This window comes from Canis aureus, chromosome 10, assembly GCF_053574225.1.
Source record: "Canis aureus isolate CA01 chromosome 10, VMU_Caureus_v.1.0, whole genome shotgun sequence".
Taxonomy (NCBI): Eukaryota; Metazoa; Chordata; class Mammalia; order Carnivora; family Canidae; genus Canis; species Canis aureus.
Window position 1 is genome coordinate 56,170,189 of NC_135620.1, and position 27,918 is coordinate 56,198,106.

At 49.1% G+C, this 27,918-nt stretch overlaps 1 protein-coding gene and 1 long non-coding RNA gene across 3 annotated transcripts in view; one reads left to right on the forward strand and one right to left on the reverse strand.

Annotated features, from left to right (window-relative positions):
* SHB (SH2 domain containing adaptor protein B) overlaps window positions 1–21,224 on the reverse strand; it is a 140,042-nt gene extending 118,818 nt beyond the window's left edge. Inside the window, exon 1 of one of the 2 annotated variants that reach the window (XM_077912598.1) lies at window positions 19,887–21,221. In XM_077912598.1, coding sequence (XP_077768724.1) covers window positions 19,887–20,600 — 714 coding nt within the window. In that variant the 5' untranslated portion in view covers window positions 20,601–21,221. Of the gene's footprint in view, window positions 1–19,886 lie in introns of both variants that reach the window. The other variant, XM_077912599.1, reaches the window with a different exon arrangement.
* A 340-nt stretch (window positions 21,225–21,564) lies between these two features.
* LOC144321753 (uncharacterized) overlaps window positions 21,565–27,918 on the forward strand; it is a 74,983-nt gene continuing 68,629 nt past the window's right edge. The window contains exon 1 of the long non-coding RNA XR_013387281.1: window positions 21,565–22,215. This is a non-coding gene — a long non-coding RNA (uncharacterized LOC144321753). The remainder of the gene's footprint in view (window positions 22,216–27,918) is intronic.

Sequence of the window (27,918 nt, forward strand, 5' to 3'; positions counted from 1 at the left end):
GCTTTGGTTGGCTGCCTCCCTTTCCACTAGGTGCACAGGCCCCATACTGGCCATTTCTCGTGGTTGGATATTTAGGGGATTTCCAGTTTTTCACTTTCCCAGCTGCAATAGGTTACTGGTAACTAAATCACTGTGACTCCCTTTACTTTATCCTTAGGATCAATTCCTCTGAGGGGAAATTCTGGTCATAAGAGCAGCAACTTTTCAGCTTCTCTGCATTGTACCCTCACTGTTCGCTGCCACTCTTTCTGACTTGGAACCAAGTTGACAACATTTTTAGGGCAACCCTGATTTATTAAGTCCTTTCACAGCAGCCTTAACAGCTGACTTCAGGATAGGGATAAGCGCTCTTAAAGATGGGAAGATAGGCTCAGAAAGTTCAAGCAACTTGTCCAAGGTCACAGACCCTCAACTTTGAATCCAGACTAAGACTAGTAGTGCTCATTCACTGCCCTATACTCCTTCTCTCATAGGCCCCTAGGCCAGCATTTGAGCAGTACTTTGTGGATATTTAAAAATCGACACATGATGGGCATTTGAATGGCACATTTGGTTGAGTATCCGACTCCTGATTTCAGCTCAGGTCATGATCTCAGGGTCCTGGAACTGAGGCCCCATACATCAGGTTCCCTGCTCAGGGCAGGTGTCTGCCTCTTTACCTCTGCCCCTCCCTTTGCTCATGCTTTCTCTCTCTCTCTCTCTCTCTCTCTCTCCAAAATAAATAAATCTTTTAAAAAAATAGAAATAAAATTGATGACAATCGGTAATATACACAGCTTGCTACAAATCCCCGACACACCCTATGGGGGTATCTGGGTGGCTCAGTAGGTCATGATCTCAGAGTCCTGGGATTGAGTCCCAAGTTGGGAATCCCCACTCAGCAGGAAGCCTGCTTCTCCCTCTCCCTCTGTCCCCCACTTCCCCATAGTGCACTCTCTCTAATAAATAAAATCTTAAAAAAAAAAAAAAGACACACCTATGATTTTAGATCCATCTGTCAATGCCAGTCAATGTTTTGACTATCTAGCTGCAGACCAATGCAGGGAAATGCCACAGTCCTTCAGCAAAAGAATTCTTTCTTTCTTTCTTTCTTCCTTTCTTTCTTTCTTTCTTTCTTTCTTTCTTTCTTTCTTTCTTTCTTTCTTTCTTTCAGTTTATTTATTTATTTATTTATTTGGGAGAGACACACAGAGAGGCAGAGACACAGGCAGAGGCAGAGGGAGGAGCAGGCTCCATGCAGAGAGCCCGAGCAGGACTCAGATCCTGGGTCTCCAGGATTACGCCTTGGGCTGAAGGCAGACACCCAACCACTAAGCCACCCAAGTGTCCCAAGAGCTCTTTCTTTTATCCAGCAATGGGGATGATTCTCTTTTTTTTTTTTTTTTTTTAAATTTATTTTTTAATTTTTATTTATTTATGATAGTCACACAGAGAGAAAGAGAGAGAGGCAGAGACACAGGCAGAGGGAGAAGCAGGCTCCATGCACCGGGAGCCCGATATGGGATTCGATCCCGGGTCTCCAGGATCGCGCCCTGGGCAAAGGCAGGCGCCAAACCGCTGCGCCACCCAGGGATCCCATGATTCTCTTTTACCACTAAAGAACTCAGCATTAGAACATGCCATGCCTCTAACGGCTATCAGAATAAACTTTATAATGACAATCTCACTTGTCTCTGATGTTTAGATTGTGAAGGCAAGATGTCCTTAGACTTTACATTCAAACAAGTCTTTGAAATTCAAATACACAGATCTTCTAAGGAAGCTTGACTTTTTCCTACAAGAGAAGTCCTAATTTCCCTTTTAGAATTTTTAAAGAAAAGGTTGGGGGAGACAAGAACATATAAAGTTTTTGTTTTGTTTCAGTACCCTTTACATATCTAGAGTCCCTTCCCCATCCATAACTATAAGGTGATCATCAGGAATGTCCAGAATAAAATGATTCTGAATGAAAGTGTGCAACTGAAATTTACTCTCAGAGTAAGAAATGTTTGAGTGCAAACAGAACCTCAAGCTGTTGAACTTGAAGGAATACAACATTCTGACGTGCTTACAAAGTTGTGGAGAAATAGGTAAAACTAGAAGAAACCATCAAGAGCAAAGGGTTATGGGGTGGCTGGGTGGCTCAGCTGGCTGAGCATCAGACTCTTGATTTCCACTCAGGTCACAATCTCAGGGTTGTGAGATGGAGACCCACATTGGGCTCCACACTCAGCATGCAGTCTGCTTGTCCCTCTCCCTGCTTGCTCCTCCCCCATGCTCGTACTCTCTAAAAAATAAATAAAATATTTTTAAAAGATAAAAATTCAAAAAAAGAGCAAAGGGTTACGAGATTTTCTGGGATAACCATTCCCCAAAGGTTCAAACAGGAAAAAAATGGCATTCTAATTTAAAAAGAGAGGAATGGAATAGTACAAAAAAAAAAAAAAAAAAAAATCAAGAATGAGCCCTCACCCTTATCCACTGACTACCCACTTCTTACTTCCAAACTGGCTATTCAGCAGTCCTATGCGAGCTGTTACATTCAGCAATTTCTGCTTCCTCTAGAGGCTTCATGTCTAATAATCTTTAAGGCCTCCTCAAAACAAAGGATAGAAGTTCCTCAGCTTTTTCAAAACCAGGCCCACTTCTATCCTAGTGTGTGGGCGACAGAGAATCAGAATCAAGGGTGCAGGCAAAAATGAGAATGGGATGGGACAAGGGGAAGGAAGACCCCAGAAGCAGACCTGGGTTTGGTGTCTGCACTCTGACAATATTCAGGCCCAAGGCCTGTGTATGTGATCTGAGCCTTGACAATGTTCTCAGCCATCATGTGGGTGACTAGGAAGTGATGACACCAATTCCCACCATCTTGTCACTTTGCAGTCACACCACAGATGGCTTTCAGATGAATCCCGAGCCCCACAGAAGCTCAGCAAGCAGGAGTTGACTGACAGTCCAATTCCCCAAGCGCGTGCCCTGTGTGTGCAGCACGAGCCCCCTGAGCTGGACCCAGGGCACATTACTCCTGGGGCTTTACATTTACAAAGTGTTTCTTCTGGACTTGGAAAGCATGCTTTGCCCACCAGAGGGGCCTCTCTGATTCAATACTGAATATGGAAGGAGTTGGTCAGGGATCCTCAGGGGGCCCTTCGGCTGAGCCCAGCAAACATCATCAAGGCTAATGTTTCTTCCCCCTGGGGACCTGAGGGCTCCTGAGCAATTACTGCTTCTCGCAGAACTTCTCCCATGGAGGATGTCTGTCAAAGGTCAGCATCCCAGCAGTGTCCAGAGCCCCAGCATTTCCTTCTCCCTTTTGCATTCCCTTCTTAAGGCTCCAGCTACACCACTAGCAGCTTTACCATAGCTTCCTTCTACCTTCTTACCAACTGTCCCAACGTCCCAGAATGCCTCCAACCCTGGAGATGCTGTCATCCAATGGCAGAATTAAGCTTCAGTCTGAGGTTGGGGGGCCAGCTCTGTGGACCCCCAGAACAAACATTGCCATCTCCCTGACCTGCCCAGCTTCCCTCACAGCACAGACTGCCCATGTGGTGGCTCTGCCCTTGCCTGCTCTGCGTTTCTGCAGAAACAATGAGCTGAGGTGCTGTTGGACTCACAAAAGGCCTTCCCGCCCAACTCTCACACAAGCGCCACCGTGGAGATGTACCTCCATTTGCAGCTTGGGGCCCAGGGACTCCTGGCACAAGATATGTCTGACTGACAGAATGTGGACAAATGCTCTGGTGGACCAGGTAATTCATAAACTCCCACACAAGGCATCTCATCTGTTGACAAGGTGATCCGGGAAAACCTGTCCCCTTGGCAAGTACTCAATTTTCCTCCATTGACCAGTGTCATCACAAGCTGCCTGAGCAGTCAGTCACAGTATTTCACAGCTTAAGGATGCAGACTGGGGTTAGGCCTTTACTGTCACTACCTCAGGCATCCCAGTCTCCTAACTGGGGTCCCCACCTCCAAGCTCTGCTTAGGCCTCACCCTCTGCACCCTCTAACCAATCCTCTTAAGCTACAGATAGACAGGTTTTCTTCAAGCACAGATCTGTCCCTGTTACTCCCCTGCTCTACCACTTCTCGTTACCCACAGAATAAAGGCCACATTCTGTGGTCCGGCCCTCAGGACCCCTGCCACTTGGCCTCGGCTCCCATTGCCGCATCTTGGCCCTTGTACCTTCTCACAGCCTCTCCCTCAGTCACCTGAGACCCTTCACAGTGCCCCCTCCTGAGACACTCTCCTCACATCCACTGATGTCTATGTAACCAAGTGCTCCCTTTCCACCAAGGCCCTGCTCCCTGCTGCCTCCTTCATGAAGCCTTCTCAGTGCTCCTTTGGCAGCATTATCCTGAGAACATATATAGAGTGCCTGGCCCAAACTGGACACTATCAACTCTACAGGTTTTATTTTTTTATTTATTTTATTTTTTATTTTTAAAGATTTTATTTATTTATGAGAGACAGAGAGAGAGAGAGAGAGAGAGAGGCAGAGACACAGACAGAGGGAGAAGCAGGCTCCATGCTGGGAGCCTGATGTGGGACTCGATCCTGGGTCCCCAGGATCAGGCTCTAGGCTGAAGGCGGCGCTAAACCACCAAGCCACCCAGGCCACTAACTTTACGGGTTTTAAATGGCTCTGGCATCCCAGTTTTGAGACCACCAGGTGATACAGAAGTGACCTATGTCACTGGCTGTGTAGTACAGAGGATATATAAGCTAGACTAACTATGTAGGGGCCCCACACCTGTAGCTAGTACTAGCTATGTCACCTATGATCTATGACAAGGTACCAAAAACAAAACAACCAACCCCCCACACACACACATACACACACAAAACAAAAAACGTTTGCTTCAATTTCCTCATTTGTAAAACTGGAACTCTTAATAGAACTTACCTCCTAGGGAGTGCTGTGGGGTTCAGTGAATTAATATACATAAAGCACTAAGAACCAACCACGTGATGCTCCAGGGATTTTTACTTTTACTCTCCCACTGCAGGGAATCATGGGTCAACACAAACTGACCATGAAGATAAGGGCAGGGCCCCTTTTTAGAAGATGCCCTCCAGGCTAGAAAGTGTAGCCCCACTGGCTTGAATGTGACTATAGGAAGCCCAGAGTTCTAGGCTGGGCTGAGAAACAAGACAGACTGTAGCCAAAAGAATATAAAAACATTCATAAAAGCCCTTCCTACATGCCAGGCATTATGCTCAACCATTTAAACAAATGATTTTATTAAAGCCTCACAATGACCCTATATACTACCCCTGGACCTCATCCCCAGAATATTTTACATTTATAAAGGGGATTCCAATAGGACCACATCAAAGACCTGCCGTGAGGATCATACATGGAAACTGTTATATAGCTGCAAGGCACAGAGTGAGCAGTCAGGATGCCATCTATTACTGCTAAATTCATATTATGACAGATGCAGCATTCCAGGCCTGGAAGTTAATCATTTGTCCCAAGTTACTAAGCTTCCAAGCACCAGGGCTGGGATATGAATCCAGACTTCTGACCCCAAAGCCGGTGCTCATTCACACAACCATGGTTGGACACCACAGTGTTGAAATCATTAGGGTTCTATAGTGTTGAAATCAACAGCTGTGGGCACCTGTGTTCGTGGCCTTGCTGGCCTATCCCCGACAAAGATCCAGGGCATGCTACTCTCAGCTGGGTAGTTTCTGTTCCACTTCCTCCTTGTTCAGGACTGCGGTCTTGGCAATATCCCACCTCCTTCCATGGAATCTACTTCTGACTGCTCCTCCACTCTCTCTGCTTTTCAGACCCCCCACCCATCCACCTGGGAACCCAATCTTGTTTCCTGCTGGGTCATGTAACTCCTTAGTGCTAACTTCAGCCCACTTGCTTGGAACGTGGTCTAGACTGCCAACTTCTGTCCAGGAATCTCCCAGACTTGGGATCCATCAGTGCCCTCCACACTTGTGATACTGGAGGGTCCTTGCCCTTAGCGGTTGGTGTCCTGGCCGAGACTCTGGCTCTATGCGGAACAGTTAAAACCTGCAGCTTTCCCCTGCCTTTGAAGATCGGATCCCATATAAGAGTGTCTCACACATCTGAGGGGCATCATGTGGAAGAACTAAGATTAGACTGGTTCTACTTGACCTCAAAGAGCCCAATTAAACCAGCAGTGTCTCCAGAGAGAAAGAAGTCAGCCAGCAGAGTCCTGTAACACCAAGTACTCAACTAAAAATTGGAGTGAAACAGCAAAAAAAAAAAAAAAACCTTGCAAGCCCAGCTGTGCAAAAGAGTGGGTGGCTATGTGGCCCAGGAGGTAACAAATCCCATCATCACTGGAAGTTTTCAGGTGTGGATGCCAGAGGGTTGGATTAAGTGACTCTAGGCTCCCCTGGATCTCTACACTAAGGTCCAGGACAGCAGCTTTCAACCTTGGCTATATATCAGAATATCTGGGGACCTTCCCAAAATACTGATGCCCAGGGAGCCATGGTATTAATTAATCTGGGGAACTGAAAATTTTCAAAACACCTCCCTAGGTGTTTCTAACACATTACGAGGGCTGGTCTAGGGTTCAATTATGTGGTGAGACACACAGTATAGTGAATTAGATAGACACCCTCAGCCTCTTAGAACCATAAAAATGTTCAGTGTTCAAAAATCTGCATTTTTCTTGATTTATTCCCTGTGAATACTCCTGGACTTAATTTGAACTGTTAACACCAATTCATTAATGTCACAAACCTCACAGCAGACACTGCAAGATGGATTATCCTGACACGGCCTGAGCCAGAAAAAGGAGAACATATAGCAAGGGCTCTAAAAGGGTCTCTTGCTGATCGAAGACACAGGACACCTGAGCTGAGGGGGACAGGAAAGGCTGAGGGTGTGGGGCGAACTCTGAATTCACATCGCTTGAATTGGATTTTGGTGGGTGTGAAAAAGATGCAAGTGACCAAAATAATGCCACACCTTCAAATCTTAGCCTTTTGCCAAGTCTGAGCTCTTATCCACAGTGAGCTCCACTACTGTCTGTGCCCAACGTGGGGTTTGATGCCTCTCTATCATCACACCTGCCTCTCTACCCTTATACTGAATTCTGTCTGTCTGGCATTGGAGAGAGCCCTGAGCCTTTCCAATATCCCTCCTGGGGTCTGAGGGAGAACACGAGTTTACTCATCTCTCGATGTGGGCGGGGCTCAGCTTTGCACTGGAACATGGTAGGTATCTAAAAAATGTTTGCTGCACGGACGACTTAATGTTGCATCCCTTTCTCCCCCAAGTCACAATGTGAAAACTGAGGTAGACACACCCAGATAAGGTCACACAGGCAGGGCAGACACAGAAAGTGGTCGCCCCAAATATATACAAACATCCAGCTCCCTGATCCTGGATGGGGATGCTGACTCCACCAGGAGCAGACCAGGACTTTCCTGGCCTCATCCCACCCACGGTATCATGCTTGGCATCCAAAGATGAAGTGCTAATACTCAGTTACTTCCCTCAGGTGTCAGGAGTTGAATGTGTAATAAGCGCATGGGTATCTGCTGAGGGAAGGTGTCATTTTTATAAAGACAAGGTGAAATCATCATTATCATAATAGCTGATAAGACCTAAATGCAGTCATGGCGAGACAGTCAAAATATTGAAACCTAAACAGGCACCTGAAGAAACACAGATCATAGAGCCAGAAACGAGGAGAGGATATCCAGACACAGACCGGTCATTCAGAAAAGCAAAATTATAACTCTACCTCGTACCCTGAAATCAAACTCCAGACAGATTAAGATTTCAACATTCAAAAAAAAAATCAAAGTATTAGAAGAAAATAGCGTATAGATCGGAATAAGGCTTTTTTGTTTTTTTTTTTAAATATTTCATGTATTTATTCATGAGAGACACACACACACAGAGAGAGAGAGAGAGAGAGGCAGAGACACAGGCAGAGGGAGAAGCAGGCTCCATGCTTCTGATGTGGGACTCGATCCCAGGTCTCCGGGATCAGGCCCTGGGCTGAAGGCAGCACTAAACCGCTGAGCCACCCGGGCTGCCCGGAATAAGGCTTTTTTAAGCAGCATACTCAAGAAATCATGAAGAACATTGAGAATTATTTAACAACAGAAAACAATTCAGTGTTAAGCAACAACAATCACCAAACACAAAACTGAAATTAAAATTATACATCTGTAAGAAATATTCTGCAACCCACAACAGCAGGTAAAGGGGCTGCCATCCTTATTCTACAAAAAGCTCTTACAAATTAATAAAAAGATAAACCCTGCAGTTGAAAGGATAGACAGAAGATATAAGTATATAATTTCAAAAAAGAAACACAACTGGTCAAAGCATTTAGGCACCAGTAACCCAAGAAATTGCAAATGAAACTAAATTGGACTAGAGTAAAACAGGCGTAAATGTGTGAAGTCTTTCTAGGATACAATTTGAAAGCACGCATCAAAATTTTTCTCTTCTTATCCAACAATCCTCCTTCTGGGACTCAGTCCCAGGAAAGCCATCACAGACTTCCACTAAGAATTCAGTTACGAGGATATTCATTAGAGCAATGTTAAATTAGGGAAGACTACGGAAAGCCTAAATGTACAAACAGAATACTATATGGATATTAAATTACTGTTGTTGAACGTTTAAGATAATGGAGACATCTCTCCATGTCTTTAAACAAAAAGATACGTACAATATTACTTAATTTTTGTGGTGGGAAAAATGTATACATATGCACCGAAAAAAGGCTAATGGAAAAACAGTGAAACATTAAAGATGGTTTTTTCGAATTATAGAATTAGAGTTGGTTTCTATTTTAGTTTTGCTTATCTGCATTTTCTACACCAAACTTGTCTTAGTTTTATTAAAAGGGTGGGGCGGGTAGTTCACAGATAACAAACATTGAAACATATAAAAAAATCCAAGCTTGTGGTTCTGAGGAACTACCTGAGAACACAGCCAACTCACAACTGCCCCCCACAGAAGGGCAGGTAGAGGCTGCACCATTCCACAAATGCCACGCAGGCTCCAAATCACATGTGTGGCTTTGGAATGCACCAGAAGGATTATGGGGATGTCTGGCTTGCTGGGAGTTCACATCCAAAAAACAGTGAAGCTTCACTGTAAAGAACTTTCTGGTCATTTTCATTTTCAGAATTTAGTCATGGCCTAAAGAAACCAGGAAAGTCCCATTCATCCTACTTCTGTTTGCTTCCTCCCTGTAGCGCACATATTGCTGGGCCCCACATAAGGGAGAACTTTCCCAACAATCACAAGTGCTCAGCAATGAAATGCTCTGCATAGTAAAGCAGGCAGGCTCCAGCCCTGTCCCTGGAGACTTAACCATGGCACTCATCTTTACCCTCCCATGGTGCCCAGCTCAGACACGCGACACAGCAGGTGGCCTCTTCTGAATTTGGAGAACTAGGGCTATTTGAGACCAGTAGTCCGCAAGGCCCTTCACACACAAACCGCCCCCCACATACACACCTTCCTCCATCACCTGCAGTCCCACCCAGGCGAGCCTCGGGCTCTGGCCACACCTGCATGCACCCAGCAGCGCTCCACTTCTGATCTCACCACCGTGGACAGGATGCCTTCTGTCTGGGATACCCCATTTGCACCTTCCTCTGAATCTACCTCCCATAGGGTCAGTTTCCCCAGCTGGGACAGAGGTCACCCATGCCTCCTTCAGGTTCTCAGGAACCTCATGGCCCTAGAGGACAGTGTGTGGCCTGCTCTTAGCCCCAGGGCTACTGAGCTGTTGGGTCAACTCCACTGGCTGAACTATATGACCACTCCTCTGGTGTCCTCATCTCTGTTCATGACAAGTTATCCTCTCTATGGCTCAGGCCAAAACCTTGGCTCTCCTCCCTCTCACATCTCACACTGCATCCACTTCTCAGAAAATCCTGCAGTTCCATCCAGGACACAGCCTAAACACGGCGGCTTCTCCTCACCCACCACTAGAGTTCCTGTTCCGGCAACCACAGGTGCTTTAGAGGGCCTTCTCGCTTACCCCTATCCCCCTAAGCTGTTCTCCACTAGGCAGCCAGAGTGATCCTCTCAAAACCAAAGTCAGAGCTGGTCATTCCTCTACTCCTAGCCCTCCACTGACTTCTCATCTCACTTCTCACCCAAAGTGAGAAATCTTTCCAGTGCCCCCAAGGCCCACCACACTCAGCCTCCCCAGCCTGCTTCTCCCCACCTGCCCTGCCCAGTCATGTTTATTTCCCTGAAGCACCTGAGCCTGCTCCTGCCTTGGGCTTTTGCCCTGACTGCTTCTTCTGAGTGGAATGCCCTGCCCTTGGAGCTATGAGAATCCTGCCATCACATCCTCAGCAAAGCCCTCTGAGAACCCATCTAAAGCAGCACCACACCCCAAACTCTGGCCCTGTTTTATCCTGCTTTACTGTTTAGCCTCTTTATCCTGCTTTACTGTTCTTCACACTCTCTACCTAACACACTACATTTGATTGATTCCTCTCATAAGGGGGCAAACTCAGGAAAGCACAAACTTATGACCCCAAGATCAAGAGTCACATGCTCTACCGACTGAGCCAGTTAGGTGCCCCAGGGGAGCACAAATTTTTATGTTTTGTTCACTGCTGTATCACCAGTACCTCAGGAGAACAATACTCAGCACCATAGCAATGCTTGATAATGTCTGTTGAATGAATGAATAAATGGGGAGAAAGGTATAAGCTCCCACAGCCCAGCTGAGGACTCAGGGTTCAGCAGTGGACCAGTGATATCCACTTCCACCAATTCCACCCACCTGTCAAGTCGCTTCTCCCCTCATTCACCTTGAGAAGCCTCTTTCTGACCATTACTCTTAAACCCTGCTTGGAAAACACAGGGCGTGAGTCACTGCCCACAGCCCTGACTAATTCTCTCTCCATCCCTTGGACCCACCTCCAAGATCCTTCCTCTATAGCATAATGGGAAATCCAGAGAGGGCTCCCCTTGGAGAAAATGGAAAGGAACTGAATGATTTAGAGGAAAATTCAATTCTTCCTGGCTCAGCAGTTGAGAAAGCAAAAAACTCTCAGGAAGCTAGTGCCTCTGAAAGTGAAACATTAATAGAAATATTACTGGAAAATACCAAACAGGAAAAGAAGGAAAATTCCATTGTGGAAGTGAGGTCCTCTGTCAATGCTCCTTAATGGTCTCAGTAAAGTATTTCAGAATCAAAACATGGAAAGAACCGGAAATCAATCAGGCTGTCACCCTTCCTGTGGACTGGAGCTTTGGCCAAGCCACCTCCACACCCGCAGCACAAAGGGCATTGGGCTCAGAACAGAAGGTCCACAGCCTGGCCACTGGCTCGGCTAGTACCTGCTGGGAAGCAGGGCAGGCTCCATTCCTCCTGAATGCCTGTTTCTCCATCTGTAAGATGGGGGTTTAGCACCTTCCTTAGGACTGACTCTAAGAAGCAAACTAACTACAGTATAAAAGTGCCCTTAAGTTATGAAATACAGATGGGCACCTGGGTGGCTCAGTGGTTGAGCGCCTGCCTGCCTTTGGTGCAGGGCATGATCCCAGAGTCCTGGGATTGAGTCCTGCATCTGGCTTCCTGCAGGGAGCCTGCTTCTCCCTTTGCCTTTGTCTCTGCTCGCTCTCTCTCTCTGTGTCTCTCGTGAATAAATAAATAAAATCTTAAAAAAAAAATACGGAAATCTAGGAATCAGTTGCTCCTACAAGGCTAATGGAGGGCATTTCTTATAAAGAGCAAATCCAGCCACAAATAAGGCAGAGAAAATTCAGGCATGAGATTGTGCAGCCTGAGGGAGTGGATAGCACAGTAGCTCAAATCAAAGACTCTGGATCCAGTTTCGAATCTCACCTCTGCCACTTGCTGGTGGTATGACCTTAAGACAAGTTACTTAACAGCTCTGTGCCTCAGTTTTCTCATATGTAAAATGGGAATGACAGTAGCACCTACCTCAAAGGATTTGGTTGTGGACTAAGAGTTAATGCATAAATAAAGCACAATGAATTGTACCTGACTGAGCATGTATAATGGAAGAATTGCCTAATACTACTGTGGAAAGCTCCCTCAACTGAAGTGACCACTCTTTCTTTACTCAAATGCCTCTTCCTCCAAGAAGACTTCTCTGCTTCTTTCAGTTAAAAAATACAAAACCGAAACCAAAACAACCTCCTCCTCACCCTACTGTTCCTTTGGCTCCACGGAATCAAGGTTCTGCCCAGAACAGCATCTGTGCCAGGATGGCTCTCCGCTCACATACACCACTTTATTGATAAAATCTGCCATACAGATCTGTGTTCCCACCTAGTTCCCGTGTCCTCAGCAAGAAGCTCCCTTTCGGCAGGCACTACATACCCCCTGGCTCATCCCTGTACCCACACGCTCAGAAGTTATGAAGTCAGGGCAGCAGAGACCACGGCACCCTCTGTCTCCATCCTATAGGAAACCCACCATCAGAATGCCAACAGGTGATGCCATCAGCCAGCCAGCATCCCAGCTCTCTGCTTCAAAGTGATAAATCCCAATTTATTTTCTAAGGCCAAGCCTGATCTCCTCCTCCTTCCATAGGCCACTACCTCTTGGCTTTCCCAGGATGAGATGTAAAAGTCAGCTCCAAGATAAACCACCCAGGGGAGCACTTGACATAGTCAAGTTGAGCTTTGCTAAATGACCAGAGGAAGCCACACCTGTTTCAGATTTGCCCCTTAACGCCTATTTTATGGGTCAGAAATGCTTTGGGGGTGGGGAGAGGATGAGGCCAAGTCTTGGAGGTTAAGACAGGGGAAATCAGTTCTGTTCTGAGATTGTCAGATTAGAGGATGGTCACCTGATCTCCTTTAAGGAAACTTAGGTTCCTTGTTGATAAGCCCAAAGTGCCATTAGTTTTTTTTCCTCCTCTTAAAACATCATGCACAGCCTCACCAATCCTTGGAGAGAGGGAATGCTCGGTGTTAGAATGAAAAGACGTGACAGTTACAAGACACACATTTTCTGCAGCTGTCCCTTGAGAAGCGCCAACTCTGTATGCAGAATTTCTCTATAAAATAATTCAAGGGCTATATTAACATCTCATTTATGGAACTCAGAGGCAGATGGGGGAGGGAGAGAGAAAAGCCAGCTCTGGGGCCTCTTCTGGGGACCACCAAAGCCCAGACTAAAAGAGGTGGGAATTAGGGCAGAGGGGTGCAAGAAGAGAAACATTAAGTGAAAGGAGGAGACACTTAAATCACATTACGGTAAATAATCAGAGCCTTACCGTCTCCATTTAAATTAAGGAAAATAGAACTGATTATAAAAAAAAAAAGCATAGAAACTTGGAATTCAGATTGTACAGATGTGACCCTGGTTCTATCATGGTATCTGTGGGACATTAAGCAAATTATTATCTTCCGAAGCCTCAAACCTATAAAGTAAGGGCAATACTACCTGTGCTGGATGGATCACATTAATGGCCTTGATAATGGCCTGTCTGTATCCCTGCCCTTTGCCCTGTAACTTTGCAGCTCCTCCTCTCTCCCTGAATCCTGGCTGGCCTTGTGACTTGCTTTGATCAACACAACGTAGAGGGACAGTGTCCATTTCCAACCTCAAGAAACCTTACTGGCTTTTCTAGAACCCTGCCACGCTCATATGAACAAAGCTACCCTGATGGAGGATGAGATACCATATGGAACAGAGCCCAATTTTCTTAGTCCAGACCATCCTAAACAGCTACCCCTAAACATGTGAAAGAGCCCAGCAAGGATCAGCAGGGCTGCACATCTACCCTGAATACAGATGCATGTGTAAGCCCAGCAGAGACCAGAAAAACTATTCGGTTGATGTGTGGGCTTGTGAACAAATAATAAAGGCTTATCATTTAAAGCAGGAATTGGAAACTACAGACCACAGGTCGGCTGCCTGTTTTTGTAAATTAAGTTTTATTGAACAGCTATGCCCTTTAATTTATATATTGTCTATGGCTGCTTTCTAGCTATAAAGGCAAAGTCAAACAGTTGTGATGGAGACTGTCTGGCTTTTGAGCCTAAAATTATTCACCATCTGACCCTTTAAGAAAAGTTTGCTGGGATCCCTGGGTGGCGCAGCGGTTTGGCGCCTGCCTTTGGCCCAGGGCGCGATCCTGGAGACCTGGGATCGAGTCCCACGTCGGGCTCCTGGTGCATGGAGCCTGCTTCTCCCTCTGCCTGTGTCTCTGCCTCTGTCTCTCTCTCTGTGATTATCATGAATAAATAAAAAATTAAAAAAAAAAAAAAGTTTGCTAACCTCTAGTTTAAAATCACTGAGTTTGGGGTTATTTGTTATGCAGCAATAGCTAACTGATGTAGTATCTAAACCTCTTCTAGGAAAAAAAAAAAACCTCTTCTAGGGTAATTATGAGGATTAAATGACCAATTAAGTGGTTAGCATGAAGCCTAGAGAATATTTCTCTTTTGGGAAATCAATGGAGAAAACTGGGTTTGATAGGCAGCATTTCTCTCACACAACTTTCAAGGGACAGGACTTTAAAGGATAAAGTATCCCAAGCCAAATTACAGATACCAACTTTGGCTCTTACCTTTTCCATACATTACTTTCTATGAACTGGAAAATATGTCCATTAACCAAACAGAAATTGATAACTCCTGTTTGACTCTGGCTTCGATCAAACCACACATCAATGACTGCATGTGAAAAGGCCCAAAAGACCATTTTCAACTCCCCAACAAAGCACATGAGACACTCTCTTCCCTTTCTGGGTCCAACCTCCCTCATCAGCACCCACCACGCCTACCCCGCTGAGCCTCCAACCATTCTTTCCCAAACATCGAAGCTCTGTCCCAAGCTGTCCTATCCCTTAATGTATGGGCAGCCCTTCTCCCTAGTTCCCTTGCATAGGAAATTCCCACTCATCCTTTTTTTTTTTTTTTTTTAAAGATTTTATTTATTTATTCATGAGAGATACAGAGAGAGAGGGAGAGACCTAGGCAGAGAAGCAGGCTCCCTGCGGGGAGCCCGATGTGGAACTCGATCCTAGGACTCTGGGATCATGCCCTGAGCCAAAGGCAAATGCTCAACCCCTGAGCCACCCAAGTGTCCCATCCCACTCATCCTTTGAGAGTCAGCTCAAATGTTACCTCCTCCTGAAAGCTCTCTTTGACTTCCTAGAGTCGAGGCCCTACCAGCCCCTTGCACATGCTTTTCTGTTTGGGCATTCCTCAGGTCTCCTTAGCTGTTATGTCTCCCAGATTAGACCCTGAGAAGCTGGTGTTCAATGCAAACTGAGAAGCTTCCTTTCTGGAAAGCTGGCCACCCTTATTCTCTGAATATCCCCTGTCTAGCAGACGAGCAGAAACTGTTTGCTGAATGTTTAAAAAAAAAAAAAAAGTTAGACATGCTATTATTCGTTAGGAAACATGTTATTTAACTCAACCCTGTGGATGCTGACAAAATATAAAGTGTTGGTACACATTAGCATGTATTTAAAACCCGGGAAACTGATGTCATCATGCATCTTGACCTTCTCAGTTGTGGTGGAAACGTTTACTTAATTATGATAAAAGAAACAAGACTTCAGCAGAAAACGTAACGGGAGGAGACCTGTTCAGCTGCACAAAGGGAGACCTACCAAGTTACTGGCTTTTTTTGTCATCATCACTTCTTTATAAAGACAGCCTGAAGGAATGATATTTCTACTAAAGTTTCGTTTTCTCTTCCCGGGAGCTCAGGTCCTCACTGTCTCTCCCCTGGATTCTGTCTCCTAACTCTGACCCCATCTCCCCCCACCCATTGTGGCAGCTCAGTCATGGCTTGGAATCTGTCCCTTTCTTGGCTCACCAGTTTCAAGGACTCCCTGTGGTGTCCAAACTTAGCCCCCCACTGATTTGATGTCATTTCTCATTTCTCAAGAGAGGCCCAATGCAAAAAGCTCTGGTTTTCAAGAACACACTCCATACTGAAGTTCTGTGTGTACATATACACACATATATACCCCACACATACATACATGTGAAATTGCATACACACATGTACACAGAGCACTGGTTCAGAAGTGCTGCTGCAGGCTATAGTCAGCACTTCCCCTGTGCTGAAACTCCATTTCCATCTCTAGATCCAGCTCAAAGCTGCCTCCTCAGTAAAGACCTCTCCCAGACAAAACCCCTGGGGAAACCAATGATGAAGACAGCGTGTGACAATCTCCTCCAGAGACTTAGGCCAGAGATTACTGACAAGTCTTCTGCAGCCTTCATTCCTTCCTTTCACATGATTCTAAAAGGAATAATGTCCACGACTGGATGCTTGGGTGAGTGTGGGTGTGTGTGTCACACAACTCACTGGGAGAATAATATGATGCCTAAGTGTGTGACATAGGGAGGCACGAGGAAGGGCCCCCAAAGATAAACCATAGTGGGAGGTGGCACTGGATGCATTAAAACGACGATCTGTAGGCTAACAACTCTCCTTCACACCACAGTAACTCCCAACTCTAGCCTGACATTAAAAACACAGGGCTGGGCACACACAGAGTGGGAGTGTGGGGAGGCATTCAAAAGCCTTATAGGTTCTTGTCTTATCCCCAACAGATGACAAAAGGAAGCTGGGCCTGAGATTAAGTGGGGCACTAGAAGTGGGTTTTCCTGGATCCATGGGGAGGGGTAGAAGAAAGGCTCCAAGGTGTTCAGGGCTGGATCTACGATATGCCTGGCCTTCCAAAAGCTGTCCTGATGAAAATAATGAGAAAACCAGCCTGGGTTCAGATTGCCTGACCAGGAATGGGGGTGAGTGTTGTCCCCAGATGAGGAGACAGCCCCACACAGAGGACAGAGATGAGGGGATCTAGATCTCTGCATCCCAAAGCAATTTTAACCAGAAGACCCAGGAGGAAGGTTAAGGAGAAGTCACTATTACATCAGTGGTCCTCAAAGTGTGATACTGGGATCAGCAGCAAAAGATCACCTGGGAACTTGTTAGAAATCCACATTCTCAGGACCCACAGCAGTCTGGATGAATCTGTTTTAAAGAACCCTCTAAATTCTGGTTTGAGAACCACTGCACAGTGTGACCCTCTGTGACTGCCTCCCTTCTTTTTTTTTTGCCTCCCTTCTTCCTTGTTAGAATATCTGGTAGCTGGGATCCCTGGGTGGCGCAGCGGTTTGGCGCCTGCCTTTGGCCCGGGGCGCGATCCTGGGGACCCGGGATCGAATCCCACATCGGGCTCCCTGCATGGAGCCCGCTTCTCCCTCTGCCTGTGTCTCTGCCTCTCTCTCTCTCTCTGTGACTATCATGAATAAATAAATAAAATCTTTAAAAAAAAATTAAAAAAAAAAAAAAAAAAAAGAATATCTGGTAGCTGAAACTCCTGTCTCTGGATCGGAACAATTTCTCAAAAGATCAAAGGGCTCAAAGTCACAACCCAGTAGGTGAAATGCAGGCAGGAGTGATCAAAACACTCTATCTGCTCACATCACTTAGCAGCTAAATCCCTTCACTGGCCTTCACTGTGCTTAGCATATATGGTCCTCCGTAACTTGGGCCCTGCTGTCCCTCTGGGGTCCTGTGCAACACTAACCTCTCAATGACAGCCACAGGCACTTTGCCTGCATCCCCTAAAGTGCCAGCCTTTCTTTCTGTTCGCCCATCATAGTTACTGACCCTCCTCTCCCACAGTCATGGTTGTCCATGACCACCCCCACTTCAGCCCTCCTGTAACAGCACCCCCATCACAGCACTCCTCATCCACACTGCAACCTGGACCATAAATTTCACAGGGGACTGCTCTAGCACCTAGCAGAGGAGGGCACAGAAAAGACCCATAAAAAATACTTGATGGTGAGGGGTGCCTGGCTGGCTAAGTCAGTGGAGCATGCAACTCTTGATCTTGGGGTTATAGATGTGAGCCCGACACTGGGTGTAGAGATTACTTAAAAATAAAATCTTAAAAAAAAAAAAAAAAAAAATGATGGTGAACAGAGCCAACTCTTAAACACACTTGACATTCCAACTATAAGACCTTATTATCCCTCAGTATTTGAAATAGTCTTAATTGAAAAAAAAAGTCTTAATTGTAATTAGGGGGGAAAAAAGTCTACTGAAGTTTTGAAAGCCATAAAAGAAGGGGGCGCCTGAGTGGAGGAGCGTCTGCCTTCGGCTCAGGTCACGGTCTCAAGGTCCAGGGATGGAACTCCATGTCGGGCTCCCTGCTCAAGGAGTCTGCTTTCTTTTTGCCTCTGCCCCTCCCCACTCATTCTCTCTAATAAATGAATGAAATCGTTTAAAAAAAAAAAAAAAGGTAAGAAAAGAAAGCCATAAAAGGTTTTACTAGCAGTGGGAGAGAAAGATTTGCCCACTGGGGTGCCCACTGGGGAGGTGGTTGTGGACTAACAGGGGGAGCACAGGAGTCTAGCACTGGTAATCTAGGAATCTCTCCATCTTCAAAGGCGGGGCCTTACTCAAACCAAGCATACCCAGGAACTTCAGATTCTCCTAAGCCAGCACCTCGCCAAACCTGAGCTATATCTAAGGCAGTAGGGAGCCTCTTTGGTGTTTCCCTCACAGATCAACAAGTCCTTGATCCTGGAGGCTCCCAGAGAAACCTCTCCTCCTCCAAGGCAGCACCTGGGTGGCCACCTGGCTCCTAGCTTCTTGTAGGAAGCCCAGAGTCTATGCTTCCAAGTCATGCTCCTAAACCGGCCCCATCACTGCCCACCCTGCAGACCCAGAGGGGAGGGAATACTCTTGGGACCTGGGACCTCAGAGAGGAGCAGCCAGGCAGAAAAATTAAAAGGAGGGGCATCACCTTACTTCTGCCTGGAAAACAAAAACATCCCTTTCCAAGCACCAGCTGGCAGGTAAGAGCCTGTCTCCCTCCTGTCTGGACATCCAGACTTGCTATCAGTCTTCCCCAGCCCACGCCTGGGCAAAAGTTTACCTTTGGGAAAAGGTGGGGGTGACGGAGAGAACAAGAGGGACATCGGCCTGACAGACATCGCTGGGAGCTGGGCCTCAGATGTAATCAAAACACTGCCTTCCACCATAAGTAGACAGAACGAGTATTATTTTATGCGGGAAGGGAAGGTGTCACAGGAGTGTGAAGGGGGAAGTGAGAGGCCCAGTCTGGCTGTATTGGTATGCTTCAAAGACGGGGATCAAAATGGTCTAATGTTAGGGAGGGGGGTTGTCACAGAGTCGCCCCCCCCCCCATTCCTGGGACAGTATGGGGTGGGGGTGGGATCAGGAAGAAAGAGGTGAGGAGTCTCCTTCCAGCCAGACGGACTGGCCGACCCCTTTCTGTGCACGGCCGGGAGGAACTGACTGGTCGAAGTGGAAAGCTCCTGGAGGCAGCGTATTTCAACCGGAAAAGCACGCGTGGGGGTTCCCGGTGCAGCTCCAGTACAAAAGGCCGCTCCGATTAGGAAACCTGGAGCGAGGGGTGGGGCAGGGCAGGGCTCCTAGAGGGATTTACATATATACGTTTAAAGACAGCCGGTCCGGATCTGCCACCAAGAATGCTGTGTAATATCGGGCGAGTCCCTTCCCAGCACTGGACCTCAGTTTCCCATCTATAGAATGGGAGGAGGGAGTAGCGAAGGAAAAAACGCTCCTCAGGATCCGTGCCAGCTCTGACTTTCAGACTTTAGGTCCTGGGGGACGGAAGGGCCGTCTGGGTGTTTCTTGGACAAGGATGGCGGGGCACCCTCGTCAGGTTACTTCCGAAGAAGGCACCTGGCTGAGGGGCCATTTTAGGGGCAGCGGACAGAGAAACCGTGCCAGAGGCCGAGGATCCGGGGGAAAGAGCGCGCGAGAGGGCAGAACTGGGCCAGGCGTGGGAGCCCTTACCCCAGGGTCCCGGCCTGAAGCTGACGAAGGAACCAGAGCGTTGCCTCAGTTTCCCCGTGCGCACAGTGGCTCCGGAACCTGGGGTGAGAACAAGGGGCGCCTTACCTTGTCCTTCTTGCCGGCCCCGCTCTCCTCCGCGGCCGAGGCGGCACACTTGTTGAGCAGTTTCTTGCCACCGCAGGCCGTCGGGCTCCAGGTGCGGCCGCCCGAGCAGGCCCCCCCCGGGAGGTCTCCGGCACCGCCCGCGGCGCTCTCCACCTTGATGAGGCGGTGCTTCGGGGAGATGTAGCGCACCTCGGCCGGGGTGGCGGGCCGCCGCTCGCTGCTGCTGCGGTACAGGTGCGGGGAGCCGGAGGACGAGGACGAGGACGCGGCGGCGCCCGCGCCCGAGGAGGCGCAGCAGCAGCCGGCGGCGCCCGACGCGGACGAGGCGGAGAAGGCGCGCTGGCCCCCGCCCGGCTCCCCGCCGCCGCCGCAGTAGTCCAGGCGGCACATGGCGCGCAGTTTGCGCAGCGACGAGCCGGGCCCGTTGTAGGGGTCCTCAAAGTCGCGCTCCTTCTGTGCGCGGTAGGCGCGGATGAGGTCGCTCGTGCTGCCGCTGTCGTCGGGCAGCGATCCCGAAGAGGTCGAGAAGCAGGAGGCGGCAGTCGGGCCGCAGGACGCGGAGGCGCCCGCCGGGGCCTGCGGCACCGCCTGGGGGGCCTGCGAGGGCCGCTCGCCCCGGCGCCGCTGCTCGCGGTAGTCTGGCCGCGGCGGCTGCGGGGGGCTCTTGGTCTTGCTGTTGCCCAAGCTGAAGTACTTGTTCAGCCACTTGGCCATGGCGAGAGGCCGCCTAGGGCCGCGGCGCGGGAGCCCGGTCCGCCGCCGCGGCCATTCGGGGAGCAGCGCTGCGGCCCAGGTCCCTCGGCGCCCCGGCCCCGGCCCCGGCCCCGGCCCCGGCCCCGGCGGGGGGCGTCCGGGGCGCCCGCTCCCGACGCCAAGTTCAAGTTCTCTCCGCCGCCTCCTGCCGGCCGATCCCGGCCTCCAGCAGCTGCAGCACCGCCCTCCGCCTCTGCCTCGCGCCGCCCGGGCTTCGGATCGCTCGCCCCTCACGGGCGCGTCTCATGGGATCCCGGCCCGCGGCCCCGCGGAGAGCGAAAGGCCCGGGCGACCCCGCCCCCCGCCCGGGACGCTCTGGCCGTGCGCTCCGCGGCGAGCGCGCCCCTGCCCCGTCGGAGCCGCAGCCTCCGCCTGGGCCGGGATCTGCGGCTGCTGCGGGAACTTGTCGGCGTCTTCAGCCCCCCCTTCTTCCTTCCCGAGAGCGCCGGGGGGAGCCCGGCCCCGCAGCCGGCGAGCCAGCGGGAGGGAGAGCGAGCGAGCGAGCGACGGAGGAAGGCAGCCGGCGCCCGCCCGAGCCGCGCTCCCGTGCCCGTCCCGGCGGCGCCTGCCGCTGCCGCTGCCGCCGCCGCTGCCGCCGCCGCCTCCCGAACCGCCGCGTGTGTGACACCCCGGCGGCCAGAGCCCGCCCCGCGCCGCGGCCCCGCCCTCCCGGGGCCCGCGCGCGCCCCGCCCCCGGCCCGCCCCCGCCGGCCCCGCCCCGCCCACCCCCACGAGCCGGGCCGCCAGACCGCGGCCTAAGCCCCGCCCCCCTCGTGCCCGGGTCTTCAGGAGGCGCAGCTCTCCACCTCAGCACGCGCCACCCCCCGCGGCCGCCTCGGCGCCAGCCCCGGGGCGGCGCCTGAGGGCACCGGGGGCCGGCGGCGCTCCAGGCCCCGCCTCGCTCGCGGCCCGCCGCCGCCTGGGGCGTGAGGTCGCCAGCGCGAGCCCGCCGCGCGCGGAGGCCGGAGCCGGGCGCGTCTCCTGGAGCCCGCGCTGTGAACCTCAGGGACCCACTGTTGGGGGCGGGGCGCGGGGGCGAGTTTTCCCGGGACATTTCTGGTGTGACAGTGTGACACCGTGGGGGACGCGGTGCCTTATCCCTTTCTTGAAGGGACGGAGACCCCGTTTCGGCCCCCGCGTCCCTGACCTTCGGAGGAGTCTCTCTGCTAATGAGCGTGTTAGCCCTCGAGACCACGGAGGCGGCCTGGAGGGGCGGCCTGGAGGGGCTGCTGGCGGGCTGGGCCCCAACCGCAGCGCCCGGCTGAGGGGAAGGCCTCGGCCGGACTTGGCTTCCCCTCTCTGAGGAAGTCGGGGCGTTCACCCCTCGTAGGGCCGACCTGTGGCCCAAAGGACCTCTGGTCACCCACGTGGGCCGGGCTGCCACTTCCCGGTCTGGTGGGGCTGAAAGGATGTCATTTCCACCAGTCTCTACTTTGCAACCCAGGGTCGTCCTTTGATTAGTGACCAGAGCTGAGGAAACTGAGGCCGAAGGAGGGGCCCAGCTAGGCCCAGTGAAGCTTTTTTCCGGGAGGCGCCAGGTTCCCCCGTGGAGCCCGAAGAGCTGCGTGGAAATGAGGTAACCGCCACTGGAGCCGGTGCTCCTCTGAGTGTGGAGCGCCGGAGGTGCGAGAACTGAGGCCCGAAGTCTGAGGAATTCTCTAGGAAGGTTGACTTATTAGCCCCGTGGCCCACATCGTTAATAATCTCCACTTGCTCCCTGTGTATTTTAATAGATGGGCTTTGGCGGGATTCCATTTTTTTCTGTCTTCTGTAGGAAAAGTGGGACCTGTTAGGGCAGGCTGAAGGCCAGAGGCTCTCTAGGCCAGGACACAGCCCTGGCCACACTGGAGGTGGAGGTCACATTCCCAGTCTGAGAGCTCTCCCGTCTTCACCGCCTGAGGCCACAGTGGGGCAGTGGCCGAACCGGGGCTCCAACTTGGGTCTTCCTCTGAAGCTCCGTCCTCAGCCGCACACAGTGATGTAATGGAATTGACTGCAAGTTGTCCCTGCAGGATCAAGCCATTTGCTCCTTCCCTCTTCGGTCAGACAGGACTGTTACCCTCCATAAGCCAGTTAATTTTTTTTTAAAGATTTTATTTATTTATTCATGACAGAGAGAAAGGCAGAGGGAGAAGCAGGCTCCATGCAAAGAGCCTGATATGGGACTCGATCCTAGAACAATGGGATCACACCCTGAGCCAAAGACGGACACTCAACCGCTGAGCCACCCAGGTGTCCCCCCAGTTAAGGTTTTTTAAGCCCACTGTTCATACCCCCACAGCCACAGACACCATCTACACAACCCCTTCATTGCCTGGGATCTACCTACTTGGCATTACTCAGGAAATAATCTAGTGTCTGTGTGTGATGTGTCTGGGGGATGGTGGAAGAACCAGAAATTGACTTGGACTAAGATGTTTATTTTGGGTAACCCTAACTTAAATATCTCAAATTACCCTTTAAATCACTCCTCTGCTGTATAAACACTTAATTATTCTGCAAGTAAGGGAGGCCCAAATAGAAGAAAACCCAAAAGGCGAAGACATCCTCGTTGTAAGCCCCATCTCTCAAGCAACCACAAATCCTCTCTGGCTCCCTCCCTTCCCATTTTTGCTTGTAGGCTCAGTAAGGAGGAGCAGCCAGACCCTGGCAGCTGGCCAGGCTACTCAGGATAAGAAAGTCCTCTCCAGGATCTGGAAACTCGTTCCCTGCATGTGTGTTGCACATGGAAGAATTATCTTCGCTTTTTCCAAAGGTTTAGGAAGAGAAGTTATATTTCACAACTTATTTTTTCGATTTCACTTTCAGCAGACCATGGGGTTAGACCCACTTTTCCATGTGATGCCTCTGCTGGGGTATAATTTGCAAGCCAAAATTATTGTAATGCTATAGTATTATGCCAAGAACTTCCAGAGCACTTGTGTATCTGCTCAACCCCAACACGTTCTGTATATAATTAACCCTACTCATCAGCCCAGCAAGTTGGTGTTATTCCCAGCTTACAGATGGGGTAACTGGACTAAGGTAGTATTTACTTCAAGCAGGCAGAAACATATGGATGTTTTCCTTCGGGAACTAGTATAGACATACCTTACAAAACAGAGTCAGAAATAATCATTCTGAAAGGAAACAGAAAAGTTTCCTAAAGATGATGTTGGAGAAGTAGTATATCAAATGGCTCAAAAAGACAGGAACTTGGGCAGCCTCAGTGGCTCAGCGGTTTAGCGCCACCTTTGGTCCAGGGTGTGATCCTGGGGACCCAGGATCGAGTCCCATGTCGGACTCCCTGCATGGAGCTGCTCCTCCCTCTGCTTGCGTCTCTGCCTCTCTCTGTGTGTGTCTCTCATGAATAAATAAATAAAATCTTTAAAAGAAAAAAAACGGACAGGGACTTATACGGAAAGGATCAGAGCACTATATGGCGTTAGAGCTAAAAGTCTCTCCTTTCAGAGTGCCAGCCACCCCATTTCACACTTCATTTGACTAAAAGGAAGAGATTGAATCAAGGGACACACCTGGGATTGGTACCAGGTCTCTTAGTATCACAAACCCAATTCGATGCCCATCACTGGTATTTTTTACTTTTAGCTCCTGCCTACCACAACCCCCCCGCCCCCGGCCCTGCACTGGTCTCTGTTGTTCTTATTGGAAGGGTTGGGTATGGCCCTGTTTCTGTTTCTGCCCTGTCTCAACTTCTCATTTTAGACTAAGGTGGGGACGTGGCAGCTCTTTTCCCTACATCCTTATTTCCAGTATCTGGAGGTAGGCCATGTCATTGATAGAGACCTGGAGAAATGATGCCACCAACCCAACAGACTCCTCGACTTTCAGTTCAGATCATCAAATGTTAATGTCTCCTGCTGTGTGCTGGGCCCCAGGGCAGGAACTGGGCTGAAATCATAGTTTGGGGAGTCTGTAGTGCTCTAAGAAGATCTGAAGCAAAACCCTCAGTCATCCTTGACACCTTCTTTTATTCCTGTTTCCCCCAGCTCTTCAGCAAGGGCTTTGCAGAATCCTACCACTTCTTACCACCTCCACTGCTTCCACCCCAGCCCAACATTCCTTTATCTCTCTTGCCTGCCTGGATCATCGCAGGCATGTTACCCACTTCGCTGCTTCTGTCTCAACACAGCAGCCAGTGATCCTATTAAAACTGAATCTGATTATGTCCCTCCTTTGCTCAAATCTCCCATTAAATCTCCATGTCCCTAATTAAGAAACGCCAAAATTCTTAGAGTGGCCCACAAGGCCTTATATGACTTAGTCTCCTCAAATAACTGACTTCATTTTGTACTGTCCTCTCTCCTGCTTTAGCCAGGCTACCTCTTTCTGGTATTTCTTGAATACTCTCACCTTGGAGCCTTTGCACTATATCTCCTCTGCCTAGAATGCTTTCCCTCAGCTGTTCCTGTGACTCATCCTTCACTCCCTCCAGGTCTATATTCATTCATTTATTTTATTTTTAAAGATTTTCGTTATTTATTTGTGTGTGGGGCAAAACACACACACACACACACACACACACACACATATGAGCAGGGGGAGGGCAGGGGGGAAGGACAAGGACAAGCAGACTCTCCCCTGAGTGCAGAGCCCTACTCAGAGTTCGATCCCAGGGCCCTGAGATCATGACCTGAAGTCAGATGTTTAAGTGGTGGAGCCACCCAGGTGGCCCAGGTCTGTATTTAAATGTCATGTGCTCTGTAAAGCCTCCCCTGGGCACCATATCTAGGATTGTTGTTCCCATTCAGCACTTCCTATGCTTTATTTTTCTGAGTATTGCTTAGACCCATTTCATGCACAGCATATTTTACTTATTTTTCTTGTTTATTATCTTGACCCACAATGGGAAAGGGATCTTTGCTTTTTCTCACTGCATATCTCCAATGTCCAGGGCATTGCCTGATATCAAGTAGGCACACAATAAGTATTTGTCAAATGAATGAGTGAATGTGAGTGGTTGACCACAGAGGGCAGAATGGCAGAGGACTAAAACTTGACATCTCTACCTTGGACCTGATACTAGTGGTTATTAACTTTGGTCTGGAGGTGGGAACATAACAGACTTGCTGCGTTTTTGAAGCAGATGTGTTCTAGTGTTCTGTTCCCAGGCTGTGTCTCTTAAGTAGAGGAAGCAGAATGAGGTTTATGCCTATCTTCCAAGCATCCGGAGGGAGTTCCAGGAAGGTTGAGGCATCCAGGTAGCCCTTTTCACAAGAGTCCCAGTCGTGCTGACATGCAAGGCTGTCTGCGCCTCTCTGAGCCAGCTCTGTTCTCTCCACCTCAGGTACAACTAATCTTAGGAATCTCATTATGGGTCCAAAGATAATCCTCTATATCTAGATTAAAGGCTATGTTTTGACCATTACCGCACATTGAGCATTGAGCCGACAGTTTAATTGAACTGTTTATGCCGCTGCCTTGATCTCTTCCCAGAGAATTTACAACTAATTCCGAGTGTCTCTGCGAATTAAGTGGGCCTCTCCCAACATGCTTTGCTTGTAGTTTGCCTGTGCCAAATCCCACTTGTCCTTGTGTTACCCAATTATGGGTTCTCACTCACAGCTGTCTTTGACCAGTACTACTTCCAGTCCACTTCCTCCCTTAGGTGGCCATTAAGATATGGCTATGAGAATAGCCATATCCTAGGACAGCCTCTGTGATACCTGCAACAGTAGAATCGGGGGGTGGAGGTGAGGATTGGCACAGGAGCAGAGAGGACAGGATGTAAATCATACTGAGTCCTTTGAAGTCTCCTCCAGGCAACTGACAATAACCCTTTAACAAGAAAAGGGTACAAGTGTCTTTAGCACAGTTAAGTGTGATGGAAGGAAAAGAACTCTGGACTGAGGTCAAGACTCCTGAGTTCTTATCCTGACTCTCCTCTGACTTCCTATGTGACTTGGTGTTACTATTTATAAAATAGGATAATTTTTGGCAGATAATTGTTTCTCATTCTGTGTTGTGGAAGTGTCTAAGGGTAGGGTTGCCAGATCTAGAAAAACAAAATAACAATAACAAAAAAGGACATCCATGCAAAATTTCACTTATAGGGAATATTATTCATTATTTATCTGAAATTCAAATTTAGCTGGGTGTCCTATATTTATTTGTCCGTGTAGGAGATAAAAAAGGCTCCCAACCCCTAGCTCAGCCTCTGCTAATGAAACAGACAACAGCAGATGTTCTTAACCCTGGGTGAACATTCTAATCACCTACAGAGCTTATACTGTACCCAGTGACCAGTCGTATTCCAGACCAGTTACATGAGAATTTCTGGTGATGGATTCAGGCATTGTATTTTTTTTTTTTTTTTTAATAAAAAGACTCCCAGGGATGCCTGGGTGGCTCAGTCAGTTGGACTTTCGACTCAGGTGGTGATCTCAGGGTGGTGAGATGGAGCCCTGCAGCAGGGTCTACAACTCAGTGGGGAGTCTGCTTGAGATTCTCTCCTTCTCTCTTTCCCTCTGCCCCTCCCCTGCTCATGTACACACACATACATACACACAATCAATCAATCAAAATCTTTTTAAAAAAATCCCTAGGTGAGTTCAATGTGCAGCGAAGTTTGAAAACCACAGCTTTCAAAGTGCGGTCCTGGGCCAGAGCTTCAGCCTCACCTGAGAACCAGTTAGAAATACAAATTGTCATTCTGATTTACTGACCTTCAGAATTAGAAGAAGGATTGTGGCCCAGCAAGCCCTCTGGGTAATCTGCTGTAGCTAAAGTTTGAGAGTGACTTTGTAACTTCCTTAGATGACAATAGGGCCCTGTTTTTTGGGGCCTGATCTACAAAAGGGTCCTAGGAAAGCAAATTAGTTAAATTGCTTTGCGGTGGTACATCCTAATGGTCAAACCACCTGTCCTCTGGCAATTGCAGCATAAATTATGGAGGTTGAACCCACTGGGTGCAGTAGCTTTTTCAGTCCCAGCCATCTGTTTAATTGCAGTCTTGAAGGCTACCATTGGCACCTGCAGCTTATGGCCAGTAGGACAAGTTAGGCCAGGAAGAGCCAGAAGGGAGCCAGAAGTATCTGAGGGTGTAAAGTTCTGGGTCAGGCAATCTGAAGACCCAGCAGAATAGGCTGTGGAGCCCATGGGCAAGGAGGAGGCGGAAAGCATGGCAAAAAGAAACCACAGGTTGGGGATACATTAGGTCATCCCAGCTTCCAATGAGGCTGGGGGCAGTGAGAATCAGGGATGCTTAGGCGGAGTCACACTGCTTTGTGAAGAGCCAAGGCCAGGACAGTCCAAAGCTGATATAGACTGGAGGAGATGG